Source organism: Chiloscyllium plagiosum, unplaced genomic scaffold, assembly GCF_037043375.1.
Source record: "Chiloscyllium plagiosum isolate Xiang-an unplaced genomic scaffold, Cpla_swu_hap1 HiC_scaffold_31, whole genome shotgun sequence".
In the NCBI taxonomy this organism is placed as follows: domain Eukaryota; kingdom Metazoa; phylum Chordata; class Chondrichthyes; order Orectolobiformes; family Hemiscylliidae; genus Chiloscyllium; species Chiloscyllium plagiosum.
In genome coordinates, this window is record NW_028270169.1 from 2,763,845 (window position 1) to 2,776,965 (window position 13,121).

At 47.2% G+C, this 13,121-nt stretch overlaps 1 protein-coding gene across 1 annotated transcript in view; it reads right to left on the reverse strand.

Annotated features, from left to right (window-relative positions):
* The window catches only part of smg6 (SMG6 nonsense mediated mRNA decay factor), a 488,459-nt gene that overhangs the window by 288,299 nt on the left and 187,039 nt on the right, over positions 1–13,121 (reverse strand). Inside the window, exon 11 of the mRNA XM_087977135.1 lies at positions 1,172–1,328. Coding sequence (XP_087833261.1) covers positions 1,172–1,328 — 157 coding nt within the window. The remainder of the gene's footprint in view (positions 1–1,171; positions 1,329–13,121) is intronic.

Sequence of the window (13,121 nt, forward strand, 5' to 3'; positions counted from 1 at the left end):
GGATTGGGCAAATGGACATTACATGACCATCATTCCCTATCTCTCCATTCACACAAGAACGATTACGTCAATAAGGAACAGCTTTCCACAATAATACCCAATAAGTGATAAAAGCAATGCCAGAATTGACACACTGACTACAATAAGGCCTTGTATTTACATTACATCCTTGACATAGACAAATACCACAAACTGCTTCACAGGAACATCAATCCAAATATAACACCAAGCCACATAAGATGGGCATTAAGACAACTGGCCAAATGATTGGTCAAAGATTTTAAGAGATAACATTTTAAGGAGCATGCCAAAAGGGAAGAGAGAGGGGTGTGAAGAGAGTGAGAGGGGGAATTCCTGGGCTTGGAGCCTGGGGAACTGAAGGCCTCGCCACTGATGAACAGGCAATTAAAATCAAGAAAACCTAAAGAGGGCAGTACCTTGGAGGAACACAGATATTTTGGAGGATTGTGGACTGTTTAGATTTCAGACGTGGTAAGGGTGAGGCCATAAAGGTATTTGAAAACAAACACATGAATTTCAGAACTGAAGCATTGTTGAACCAGGAGCTAATGTAGTTAAGTGAGCACAGGGGTGATGGGGGATAGGACTGGGTGTGAAAGGTTCAGTGAGCACAGGGGTGATGGGGGAATAGGACTGGGTGTGAAAGGTTCAGCAGAATTTTGAATAACTTCACATTTTTAGAGGGTGCAAGAAGGGCGACTGGTTTAGTCAAATAGAGATTATAACAAAGAAAGAACCAAGGGATACAGCAGCAGAGTGAAAGAAGTGGGATTTGTGGAGGTGGAAATAGATGGATGAAATGATAGAACATTTAAGTAGCAGAGTCATTTTAGCTTTCAGCCATTCTGTGAAAAGGGGTAGATTTTTGAGTACCAACTGACCAGAATTACAGCTGGTTACATTCAGACTTACACAGATCAGTACCTACAAAGTGAAAAATAAGGAGTTACAGAAGTGTCAAAATGTTGCAGAAAACTGAGGACCTCAAATTTAATTCAAAATTGATTTGCTTATCAAATCAAATAATCACTTCATGATCTCTACCCTGAAGCTTAGTGCCAAACCAAAAACAGTAGAGAGGAAAAGAATTAAGGAAGAGAAACAGAAAGAACTTTTTGTTGTAGTTTAAGCAGAGTTTTAAATAACATACTCTTTTGGCAGGATGAGGGACTTGGGTGGCGGGTTCCACTCATCTGGGTGACCCAACATCCAATCAGACCACACCTTCACACTGGGAAGCAGCTCTTTCAGGTCAAAGCTGAAAGCGGACACTTTGATATCATCATCTTCCTCCTCAGTTGAGCGGGCTGTAACACAAACAGTACATATAAGATTTGCTGGAAGCAGCAGCCATTTTTAGTCAGTCTTTACCATATTGCACAATACTATTTGATATAAGCTGTCTGTAGAGAAACTTTGAAACTTTGCCTCGCATCAGACTATCTAGTCCTACAATGACTTTAGACAAATAGAACAATATTAGAGGCGGTGAACAAAACATCATGTCACTCCCTATCCAATTAATAAAAATGATTGGTTTGCAATTATGTTTGTCCTAGAAATGAGGGATGAATCAAGGTGTTAGGAGGGATGAGTGCAATACTTTTTTGCATCAAGAGACAAGCAGCATTTGATGGGTACAACCTGTATCCTAAGTTCACCAGGAAGGATAAAGTGGACCAAGGGACTATAATATGTTGGAGGTCAGAGGAAGTCAGGTGGGCCAACGTTGAACCACTTCAGACTACTCTGATCACATATCTCTTGTGGTGCCCCTCTTTGCTTTGTTAATTGGGTCGGTGTTGCTTTCATGTGTCCACTAGGGGCACATGTTGTAAGTACCTCATGCACATAAGGTGCACGCATTTTCTACATGAAAGGAAAACCCATTCGACTTTTTACTCAATTGACATCTTCTGAGGGTAAAGCACCGTCCGACTGACTGAGTTTTATGTACAAGCCTCGCCATGGATAGCTAACAAGCTACTTAACCCCAGTATTTCCAACAAGTTCCCTATATCCTGACCCAATGTTTATACATCAATGTTAGCAGCAGCAATTGAAAGACGGTGACGAGGTGATGTTGTTAAGGATTAGAAACCCATCACAGACTGTCGACCAGAGGCAGTAGCCAGAGCTGGGGTAGGAGTTGCTTGGTGCCAGCTGCCCACAGCATCTTATTCAACTAATCATTCTTCATCAGGCAGAGAACCTGAGCAAATTATCAAGGACGCAAAATGCAAATCCAATCCTGTATTTCAAGTCACTATTTTTTATGCTGACTCCAGAGATACAGAAGTAAATTGCAATACCTCAGCTCAGATAAGCTAGAGACCAGCTTTGGGATCTCCTACTGTACAGGGCTCAGCATTAAAACATTTAAAACCTATGAATCACAGCGAGATCTACTACTTGTGATGAACCAAAATGATAGCACTCAGCACTGTTAGGACTCTGGTGTTTGAACATTGCCTAGTTACTCTCGTAACTCTCAGCTATGTACTGCAGCCAGATTGAATTCTAATCGATGCGTGCAGAATGGAAGCAGCAATGTTACAGATCCGTTACTTCACCACTGAAATAATAGTTGAAAGAAAGAAATACTTGAACTTGTACAATTCCATATGTCAAGATTGGAAAACCTCAAAGCCAATTTGATTTTGGAGCTCACTGATACATACAAATGACAGCACCGAGAGATTACGCTACTGGACAAGTAATTGGGAGGTGTGTGCTAGTAATCCAGAGAACAGAAACCTAAACCCCGCCATGCAGTTTGAGCATTTAAATTCAGTTCGAAAAAACATCTAGAAAAATCTTGAAGTGGATTTCAGTCAAATTACACTCAGGCTGTCAGATTGTTGGGAAAATCCAGTGGTTCATGAACATCCAACATAGGTGACTCTCAGCTAGGGGAGGCAATGACCAAGTGGACATATTATCGCTGTAATGTCATTCGAGGGACCCAGATAATGTTCTGAGGACCTGAGCCTGAATCCTGGCACGGCAGACGGTATAATTTGAATTCAATAAAAATCTGGAATTAACGGTCTAATAATGACCATGAATTCATTGTCGAGTGTCGGAAAACTAATCTGGTTCACAAACCTTTAGGGAAGGGAACTGTCATCCTTACTCATTCTGGCTACATGCGACTCCGAACCCACAGCAATGTGTTTGACTCTCAATTGGGTAATTAGGAAAGGGCCAGCCAGCAATGCCCTCATCCGTGAATGAGCTTTTTTTAAAAAAAAACTGCCCTTTGAAGTGGATTAACAAGCCTTCAGACAGCTCAAAGGTGTACACAACCCACTGCCAACTTCGCGGAACAACTAGGATGGGTAATAGAACAGATCCTTTACATCAAAGAATTTCTTTTTTAAAGCCACAGTCCTTCTATTCCACAACAGTGAGATGAACGAATGTCCAAACTGTTATTTGAGATGCTGACTGAAGGCTATGCATTGGCACCCAGTGAATTCGATGTTTATCAACTTGCCTAGCAAAGGTGAAATCTGAAATAACCACCTCAGCAAGAGGATGTCAGCCTAGCAACTCATCAAAGGTTTACAGCTGCAATGAAGCACCCCTCCCTCAGTAGTACACTGAAGTGTCAGACTAGATTATGCACTGAGGTCCCATCGTGGGACATGAATCATCTGTCTCAGAGGTAAAGGCCCTTCCAATTGAGCCAAACTCTACTTGGTGTAATGAAATTTGACTCATCCAAAGTTTGTCATTTTAAACATGGGAGGATCAGGCATTCTGAACTCATGCAACTATTAAATAATCTTCAAACAAGAAACAGATTGCACTAGGGTGGAGAAAGATCAAAACCTACAATAAAAACAATTAAAAACAATACAATCAACTTGTTTTAACACAAAAAAAATATTTTTCTTTTTCTGCATTCTTTCATGAGATTAAAGATTAGAAACTTCTATTTGTAGATGTAATACTGGGAACATCAACACTTTTAATAGTTATCCATATCATGGGGAATCCTCTTTAATCAATGCAGAACACCTTTGAAACAATCTATACAGAGGGCAATGCTATCAATGAGAGTTCAGTCATTCAGATGTGATATAAGAGGGGAGATCAGAACAACTTCAGAATGAGCAGAGGTACAACTTAAAAAGTTCACAGGAAAAGGATATTTTGGGCAATTAAATTGTGTTTAACCAATTTATTGAAATTCTTTTAAAAGAATGTGGATAATGTGAGCCTACTGACTTCCTATACTTAGATTTGCAGAAATCATTTGAGAAGATTCTGCAGAAAAGATTAGTACTCAAATTAGGAGCTCATGGTGTAGGGAACAACATACTAGCATGATGGAAGATTGGCTGGCTGGTAGAAAACAGACATACGCAAAATATGTCTTCATTCAGACTGGCGGAATGTGACGAGTGGGGACCTATGCAGAACTTCTAATGTTTTAAATTTTACATGACTGAGATAAGGGAATCAAAAGCACAGTGGTTAAATCTGCATGTGACATAAGGTTAGGTAAGCTGTTAATATGAAATAACAAGGATGCAGACTGATATAAGGCTGGTTAAGTGAGTGGGCAAAGTTTGACACACGTATAATGTGGGAAAATGTGCAGTTGCTCACTTTGACAGGAATTAAAAAGGTGAATGACTGCAGAATACCAATGTTCAGAGAATTCTAGATGTTCTAGTGCATGAGTCAAATGAATCAAAATAGGTGAGACCATCTCTAATATTGTGAGCAGTTTTCGTGCCCTTATCCCAGGAAGGATGTAAATGCATTGCAGGCAGCTCCAGGAGGTTTACTAGATTGATACCTGCAGTGATTGGTTTGTCTTATGTGGAAAAATTGGATCTGACCGGCATGCTTTTCACGAGAGTTTAGAAGGGTGAGAGAAATTTGTTTGAACTTATAAGATCCTGAAGGACCTGGATAAAGTGGATAGGAGAAGGATGATGGACCTTTATGGACGAGTCCAGATTTAAGAAAATTTCAAAATTAGAGATTACCCTTTTAAGACAAGGAGAGGAATTCTTTTTTCTCTCAGAGTTGTGCCACTTTGGAACACTCTCCCTCAGAAATGGAGCCAAAGGATATTTTGATGGTGGGGCTACAAAGGTTCTTGTTAAATAAGGGAGTCAAAGGTTTTGGTGATAGATGGGAATATGAAATTCAGAACACAAACAGATTAACTATGACCTTATTAAATGGTGCAGCAAATTTGAAAGGCTAAAGGGCCTAACTTTGATCCTAACCAATGTATATGTAGCCCCAGGACTGGGATGTGTGCATGCATGTGGAGAACTAGTTCGGAAGAAGGGTCACTGGACCCAAAATGTTAATTCTGCTTTCTCTCCACAGACGGTGCCAGACCTGCTGAGTTTCTCCAATAATTTCTGTTTTTGCTTAGAGTAATACAGCCTGGAAAACAGACCCTTTGGCCCAACTCATCCATGGCGACCAGGTTTCCCAAACTGAAATAGTTTCCCAAACTGAAAACTTGCCTGCGTTTGGCCCTTATTTTTTTAAACCTTTCCTATCCAAGTACCTGCCCAAATGTCTCTTAAATGTTGCGTCTCTACCACTTCCTCCGGCAGCTCGTTCCAAAACGTACCACCCTCACGTTGCCCGAGGTCCCCTCTCACTCTAAACCTGTGCCCTCCAGTTTTAGACTCCCCTACCCTGGGGAAAGATGCTGGCTATTCACCCTATCTATACTACTCATGATTTTACAAACCTCTATAAGGTCATTCCTCAGCCTCCCACAGTCCAGGGAAAAAAAGTTCCAGTCTACCCAGCCTCTCCTCACAACTCCAACCCTCCAGTCTTGGTAAAACCCTTGCAAATCTATTTTGCACCCTTTCCAGTTTACTAAAATCCTTCCTATTGCAGGCCGACCAGAATTACATGCAGTACTCAAAGTAGCCTTACCGATGCCAGCCACATAACATCCCAACTCCTGTACTCAGTACTCTGATTGATGAAGGCACCTGTGATGCCACTTTCAAGGGACTATGTACCTGCACCCCTGGGTGTCTCTGTTCCACAACACTCCCCAGGGTCCTACTATTAACCATGTAAGGCATGCCTTGGTTTCTCTTAGCAAAATGCAACATTCTCACATTTATCCATCTGAAACTTCATCTGCCATTCCTCAGCCCACTGGCCCAGTTGATTAAGATTCTGTTGTAATCTTAGATAACCTTCTTCACTATTCACTATACCATCTATGTCAGTGTCATCTGCAAACTTACTAATCATGCCTCCTATACTCTAATCCAAGTGGTTTATACAAATGACGAACAATAGTGGACACAGCATCAATCCTTGTGGCACACCACTGGTCACAGGCCTCCAGTCCAAATAACAACCCTCTACCACCACCCTGTGTCTTCTGACTTTCAAGCCAATTTCATATCCAATTGGGTAATCTTCACTGGATCCCATGCAATCTGACTTTACTAACCAATCTACCATGCTGAACCTTTTTGATGGCTTGTTAAAATCCACAAAGACGACATCTGCCTTCACTAATCTTGGTTACCACTTCAAAAAAAAAAACCAATCAAGTTTGAGAGACATGGACAACGCCATGCTAACTATCTCTAATCAGCCCCTGCTTTTCCAAACGCACATAAATCCTGGCTCTCAGAATCTTCCCCCAATAACTTACCCACCGCTGACATCAGGTTTAACAGTCTATAGTTCCCTGGCTTTTCCTTGTAGCCTTTCTAAAATAATGGCACAACTTTAGCCACCCTCCAGTCTTCTGGCACCTCACCCATGGCTGTTGATGATACAAAAGCTGCGCCAGGGGTCTCCCAATTTCTTCCTCGGCTTTCCACAATGTTCTGGGATACACTTAGTCATAGAGACATACAGCATGGAAATAAACCCTTTGGTCCAACCAGTCCATGCCAACATCCAGCACCACCTCTTCTGTAATGTGGATTCTTTTCAAGACATCAATATTTACATCTCCAAGTCCCCAGTTTCTATGTCTTTCTCCATGGTAAATACTGATGAGAAATAGTCATTTAGGATCTCATGCATCTCCTGTGGCTCGACACATTTTGGTTTACAGTTACCCCATGGGGATAATATCATTTATCATAGACATACTGTAAGATGGAACAGAGGTTTCCTTCGTTCTGGTCACCAAGTCTCAGTTGCTCTGAAGCTACCTGGCAATACTCAGAATTGGCTTGAAATTTATCCAGTGATTCACTATCCTCTGCCACTTCAACTCCCTGTTCCACCTCAGTAGAATAGGGCAAATCTAAGGGCCTTTATTACATCATTGAGCTGTGTCTTGTCAAGTTGTAAAGTAAATTTGAATAATTTTCAGGTTCTGTAGCTTCTTTTCTTTGAGTTGCTGCTCCATCCTTCCTGAAAAGGTCAGATATTAAAACCTGAAGCTGAAGTTATTAAGCAAGCTTGGGGAATTAGGAGAAAACTTGAAGACAAAGTGGACAAGTACACCTGAAAAACGATTTTAGGTGCTTTTCACATGGAGGGTGTGGGGGAGGTGCTATTGTGCTATTGCTTCATGGTGGTAAAAACAATGACTGCAGATGCTGGAATCCAGATTCTGGATCAGTGGTGCTGGAAGAGCACAGCAATTCAGGCAGCATCCGAGGACAGGCAAAATCGACGTTTCGGGCAAAAGCCCTTCATCAGGAATAAAGGCAGAGAGCCTGAAGCGTGGAGAGATAACCTAGAGGAGGGTGGGGGTGGGGATAGAGTAGCATAGAGTACAATAGTTGAAACTTTATTGCTGGAACAGCACAGCAGGTCAGGCAGCATCCAGGGAACAGGAGATTCGACGTTTCGGGCACAGGCCCTTCTTCAGGAATAGAGTACAATAGATCAGTGGGGAAGGAGATGAAGGTGATAGGTCAGGGAGGAGAGGGTGGAGTGGATAGGTGGAAAAGGAGCTGGGCAGGTCGGACAAGTCCGGACAAGTCAGGGGATCGTGTTGCTGGAGGTTAGAAACTAGGATGAGGTGGGGGAAGGGGAAATGAGGAAACTATTGAAATCCACATTGATGCCCTGGGGTTGAAGTGTTCCGAGGCGGAAGATAAGGCGTTCTTCTTCCTTGCGTCTGGTGGTGAGGGAGTGGCGGTGGAGGAGGCCCAGGACCTCCATATCCTCGGCAGAGTGGGAGGGGGAGTTGAAATGTTGAGCCACGGGGCGATTTGGTTGATTGGTGCGAGTGTCTCGGAGATGTTCCCTAAAGCGCTCTGCTAGGAGGTGTCCAGTCTCCCCAATGTAGAGGAGACCGCATCGGGAGCAACGGATACAATAAATGATATGAGTGGATGTGCAGGTAAAACTTTGATGGATGTGGAAGGCTCCTTTAGGGCCTTGGATAGAGGTGAGGGAGGAGGTGTGGGCACAGGTTTTACAGTTCCTGCGGTGGCAGGGGAAAGTGCCAGGATGGGAGGGTGGGTCGTAGGGGGGCGTGGACCTGACCAGGTAGTCACGGAGGGAACGGTCTTTGCGGAAGGCGGAGAGGGGTGGGGAGGGAAATATATCCCTGGTGGTGGGGTCTGTTTGGAGGTGGCGGAAATGTCGGCGGATGATTTGGTTTATGCGAAGGTTGGTAGGGTGGAAGGTGAGCACCAGGGGCATTCTGTCCTTGTTGCGGTTGGAGGGGTTGGGTCTGAGGGCGGAGGTGCGGGATGTGGACGAGATGCATTGGAGGGCATCTTTAACCACGTGGGAAGGGAAATTGCGGTCTCTAAAGAAGGAGGCCATCTGGTGTGTTCTATGGTGGAACTGCTCCTCCTGGGAGCAGATACGGCGGAGGCGGAGGAATTGGGAATACGGGATTGCATTTTTGCAAGAGGTAGGGTGGGAAGAGGTGTAATCCAGGTAGCTGTGGGAGTCGGTGGGTTTGTAGAAAATGTCAGTGTCAAGTCGGTCGTCACTGATGGAGATGGAGAGGTCGAGGAAGGGGAGGGAGGTGTCAGAGATGGTCCGGGTAAATTTAAGGTCAGGGTGGAATGTGTTGGTGAAGTTGATGAATTGCTCAACCTCCTCGCGGGAGCACGAGGTGGCGCCAATGCAGTCATCAATGTAGCGGAGGAAGAGGTGGGGAGTGGTGCCGGTGTAATTACGGAAGATCAACTGCTCTACGTAACCAACAAAGAGACAGGCATAGCTGGGGCCCATACGTGTGCCCATGGCTACCCCTTTGGTCTGGAGGAAGTGGGAGGATTCAAAGGAGAAATTGTTAAGGGTGAGGACCAGTTCGGCCAAACGAATGAGAGTGTCGGTGGAGGGGTACTGTTGGGGACGTCGGGAGAGGAAAAAACGGAGGGCTTGGAGGCCCTGGTCATGGCGGATGGAGGTGTAGAGGGATTGGATATCCATGGTGAAGATGAGGCGTTGGGGGCCGGGGAAACGGAAGTCTTGGAGGAGGTGGAGGGCGTGGGTGGTGTCTCGAACGTATGTGGGGAGTTCCTGGACTAGGGGGGATAGGACAGTGTCGAGGTAGGTAGAGATGAGTTCAGTGGGGCAGGAGCATGCTGAGACAATGGGTCGGCCAGGGTGGTCAGGCTTGTGGATCTTGGGAAGGAGGTAGAATCGTCAGTGCGGGGTTCCCGGACTATGAGGTTGGAAGCTGTGGGTAGGAGATCTCCTGAGGTGATGAGGTTCTGTATGGTCTGAGAGATGATGGTTTGGTGATGGGAGGTGGGGTCATGGTCAAGGGGGCGGTAGGAAGAGGTGTCCTCGAGTTGGCGTTTGGCTTCAGCGATGTAGAGGTCAGTGCGCCAGACTACCACTGTGCGCCCCCTTTGTCCGCTGGCTTGATGGTGAGGTCAGGATTGGAGCAGAGGGATTGGAGGGCTGCGTGTTGTGAGGATGAGAGGTTGGAGTGGGGGAGGGGGGTCGACAGGTTGAGGCGGTTAATGTCCCGGCGGCAGTTGGAAATGAAGAGGTCGAGGGCAGGTAATAGGCCAGCGCGGGGTGTCCAGGTGGATGCAGTGTGTTGGAGGTGGGCGAAGGGGTCCTCGGAAGGTGGGCGGGAGTCCTGATTGTGAAAGTAAGCTCGGAGGCGGAGGCGACGGAAGAATTGTTCGATGTCACGGCGTGCATTAAGTTCATTGATGCGTGGACGGAGGGGGACGAAGGTGAGTCCTTTGCTGAGGACTGATCGTTCGTCCTCTGTGAGGGGGAGGTCTGGGGGGATGGTGAAAACTCGGCAGGGCTGGGAGCTGGTGTGGGTGTAGAGCTGGGAGTGGGGTCGGAGCCAGTACCTGGAGTGGGTGTGATGGTGGGGGGAATGGGGGTAGAGTCATGAGCAGGGGTAGTGTTCCCCTCGGGGTTTTGGGGGGGTGGGGATAGTGACAGTGGGGTCTGTGGGGGGCGTGTCAGCAGAATGCAGGTGAGTGGCGCTGGTGGGGTCGGAAGTGGTGGCAGACACAGCAGTAGGGGTGACGGAAGTCACTGAGCGTGTGGCATCAGTGATGATGTGAGGGCCGGAAGTGGCTGTGGGAGTGGCCATGATGGGGGCAGAAGTGACATCATCAATCAGCGTGGGGGTGGCAGCTGCATCAGCCGCATGGCTAATGGTGTTTCCGAGGCCAGGGGAATCTTCTGGAATGTTTGAGGAGCGCTGGTTATGGAGGTGGGTAGATAAAAGTTTGTTGTACTTACAGTTTTTGATGTTTGAGATGGAATTGAAATACTGTTTGTTGAGAGTATGAATTCTCCTGAGGATGTAGTACAGAGTGGGTCCTTTGCAATTCTGAGAGAGTGTGGCCCTCAGCTGAGGCAGGGCAGACTATAGAGAGGTTAGGTACCGGCGCATTGCTGCAAGCGTGGAGCGGAGGATCTTGATGGAGAACTGTTGCTGGTGTTTTTGAATCTGTAGTCTGTACTGTTTGTCCTGTTCGGGTCCGAACTCTGCTGGTTTAAAGGTGGTCCGGAGTCCGTGTGGGATGAGTTGGTTATGGAGACAGGCACTGAGGAAGCAAATGTGGCTGTGATAGCGAGTTTGTTTCAGGACATGGATGAAGAGCTTCAGGGCTGAGGAAATGACCTGGGAGTTGCAGTGGGAGAGAGACTCCCTGAGATTCTTGTAGAGAGAGGAGGAAAACTTCTTCAAGGCAGGCATCCTTGCAAGAGGATTCACAGTAGGGTTAAAATCAACGAGGTAAAAACAATGACTGCAGATGCTGGAAACCAGATTCTGGATTAGTGGTGCTGGAAGAGCACAGCAATTCAGGCAGCATCCGAGGACAGGCAAAATCGACGTTTCGGACAAAAGCCCTTCATCAGGAATAAAGGCAGAGAGCCTGAAGCGTGGAGAGATAAGCTAGAGGAGGGTGGGAGTGGGGATATCGAACAATTCTTCTGTCGCCTCCGCCTCCGAGCTTACTTTCACAATCAGGACTCACGCCCACCTTCCGAGGACCCCTTCGCCCACCTCCAACACACTGCATCCACCTGGACACACCGCGCTGGCCTATTACCTGCCCTCGACCTCTTCATTTCCAACTGCCGCCGGGACATTAACCGCCTCAACCTGTCGACCCCCTTCATCCACTCCAACCTCTCATCCTCACAACACGCAGCCCTCCAATCCCTCTGCTCCAATCCTGACCTCACCATCAAGCCAGCGGACAAAGGGGGCGCGCAGTGGTAGTCTGGCGCACTGACCTCTACATCGCTGAAGCCAAACGCCAACTCGAGGACACCTCTTCCTACCGCCCCCTTGACCATGACCCCACCCCCCATCACCAAACCATCATCTCTCAGACCATACAGAACCTCATCACCTCAGGAGATCTCCCACCCACAGCTTCCAACCTCATAGTCCGGGAACCCTGCACTGCCCGGTTCTACCTCCTTCCCAAGATCCACAAGCCTGACCACCCTGGCCGACCCAATGTCTCAGCATGCTCCTGCCCCACTGAACTCATCTCTACCTACCTCGACACTGTCCTATCCCCCCTAGTCCAGGAACTCCCCACATACGTTCGAGACACCACCCACGCCCTCCACCTCCTCCAAGACTTCCGTTTCCCCGGCCCCCAACGCCTCATCTTCACCATGGATATCCAATCCCTCTACACCTCCATCCGCCATGACCAGGGCCTCCAAGCCCTCCGTTTTTTCCTCTCCAGACGTTCCCAACAGTACCCCTCCACCGACACTCTTATTCGTTTGGCCGAACAGGTCCTCACCCTTAACAATTTCTCCTTTGAATCCTCCCACTTCCTCCAGACAAAAGGGGTAGCCATGGGCACACGTATGGGCCCCAGCTATGCCTGTCTCTTTGTTGGTTACGTAGAGCAGTTGATCTTCCGTAATTACACCGGCACCACTCCCCACCTCTTCCTCCGCTACATTGATGACTGCATTGGTGCCACCTCGTGCTCCCGCGAGGAGGTTGAGCAATTCATCAACTTCACCAACACATTCCACCCTGACCTTAAATTTACCCGGACCATCTCTGACATCTCCCTCCCCTTCCTTGACCTCTCCATCTCCATCAGTGACGACCGACTTGACACTGACATTTTCTACAAACCCACCGACTCCCACAGCTACCTGGATTACACCTCTTCCCACCCTACCTCTTGCAAAAATGCAATCCCGTATTCCCAATTCCTCCGCCTCCGCCGTATCTGCTCCCAGGAGGAGCAGTTCCACCATAGAACACACCAGATGGCCTCCTTCTTTAGAGACCGCAATTTCCCTTCCCACGTGGTTAAAGATGCCCTCCAACGCATCTCGTCCACATCCCGCACCTCCGCCCTCAGACCCAACCCCTCCAACCGCAACAAGGACAGAATGCCCCTGGTGCTCACCTTCCACCCTACCAACCTTCGCATAAACCAAATCATCCGCCGACATTTCCGCCACCTCCAAACAGACCCCACCACCAGGGATATATTTCCCTCCCCACCCCTCTCCGCCTTCCGCAAAGACCATTCCCTCCGTGACTACCTGGTCAGGTCCACGCCCCCCTACGACCCACCCTCCCATCCTGGCACTTTCCCCTGCCACCGCAGGAACTGTAAAACCTGCGCCCACACCTCCTCCCTCACTTCTATCCAAGGCCCTAAAGGAGCCTTCCACATCCATCA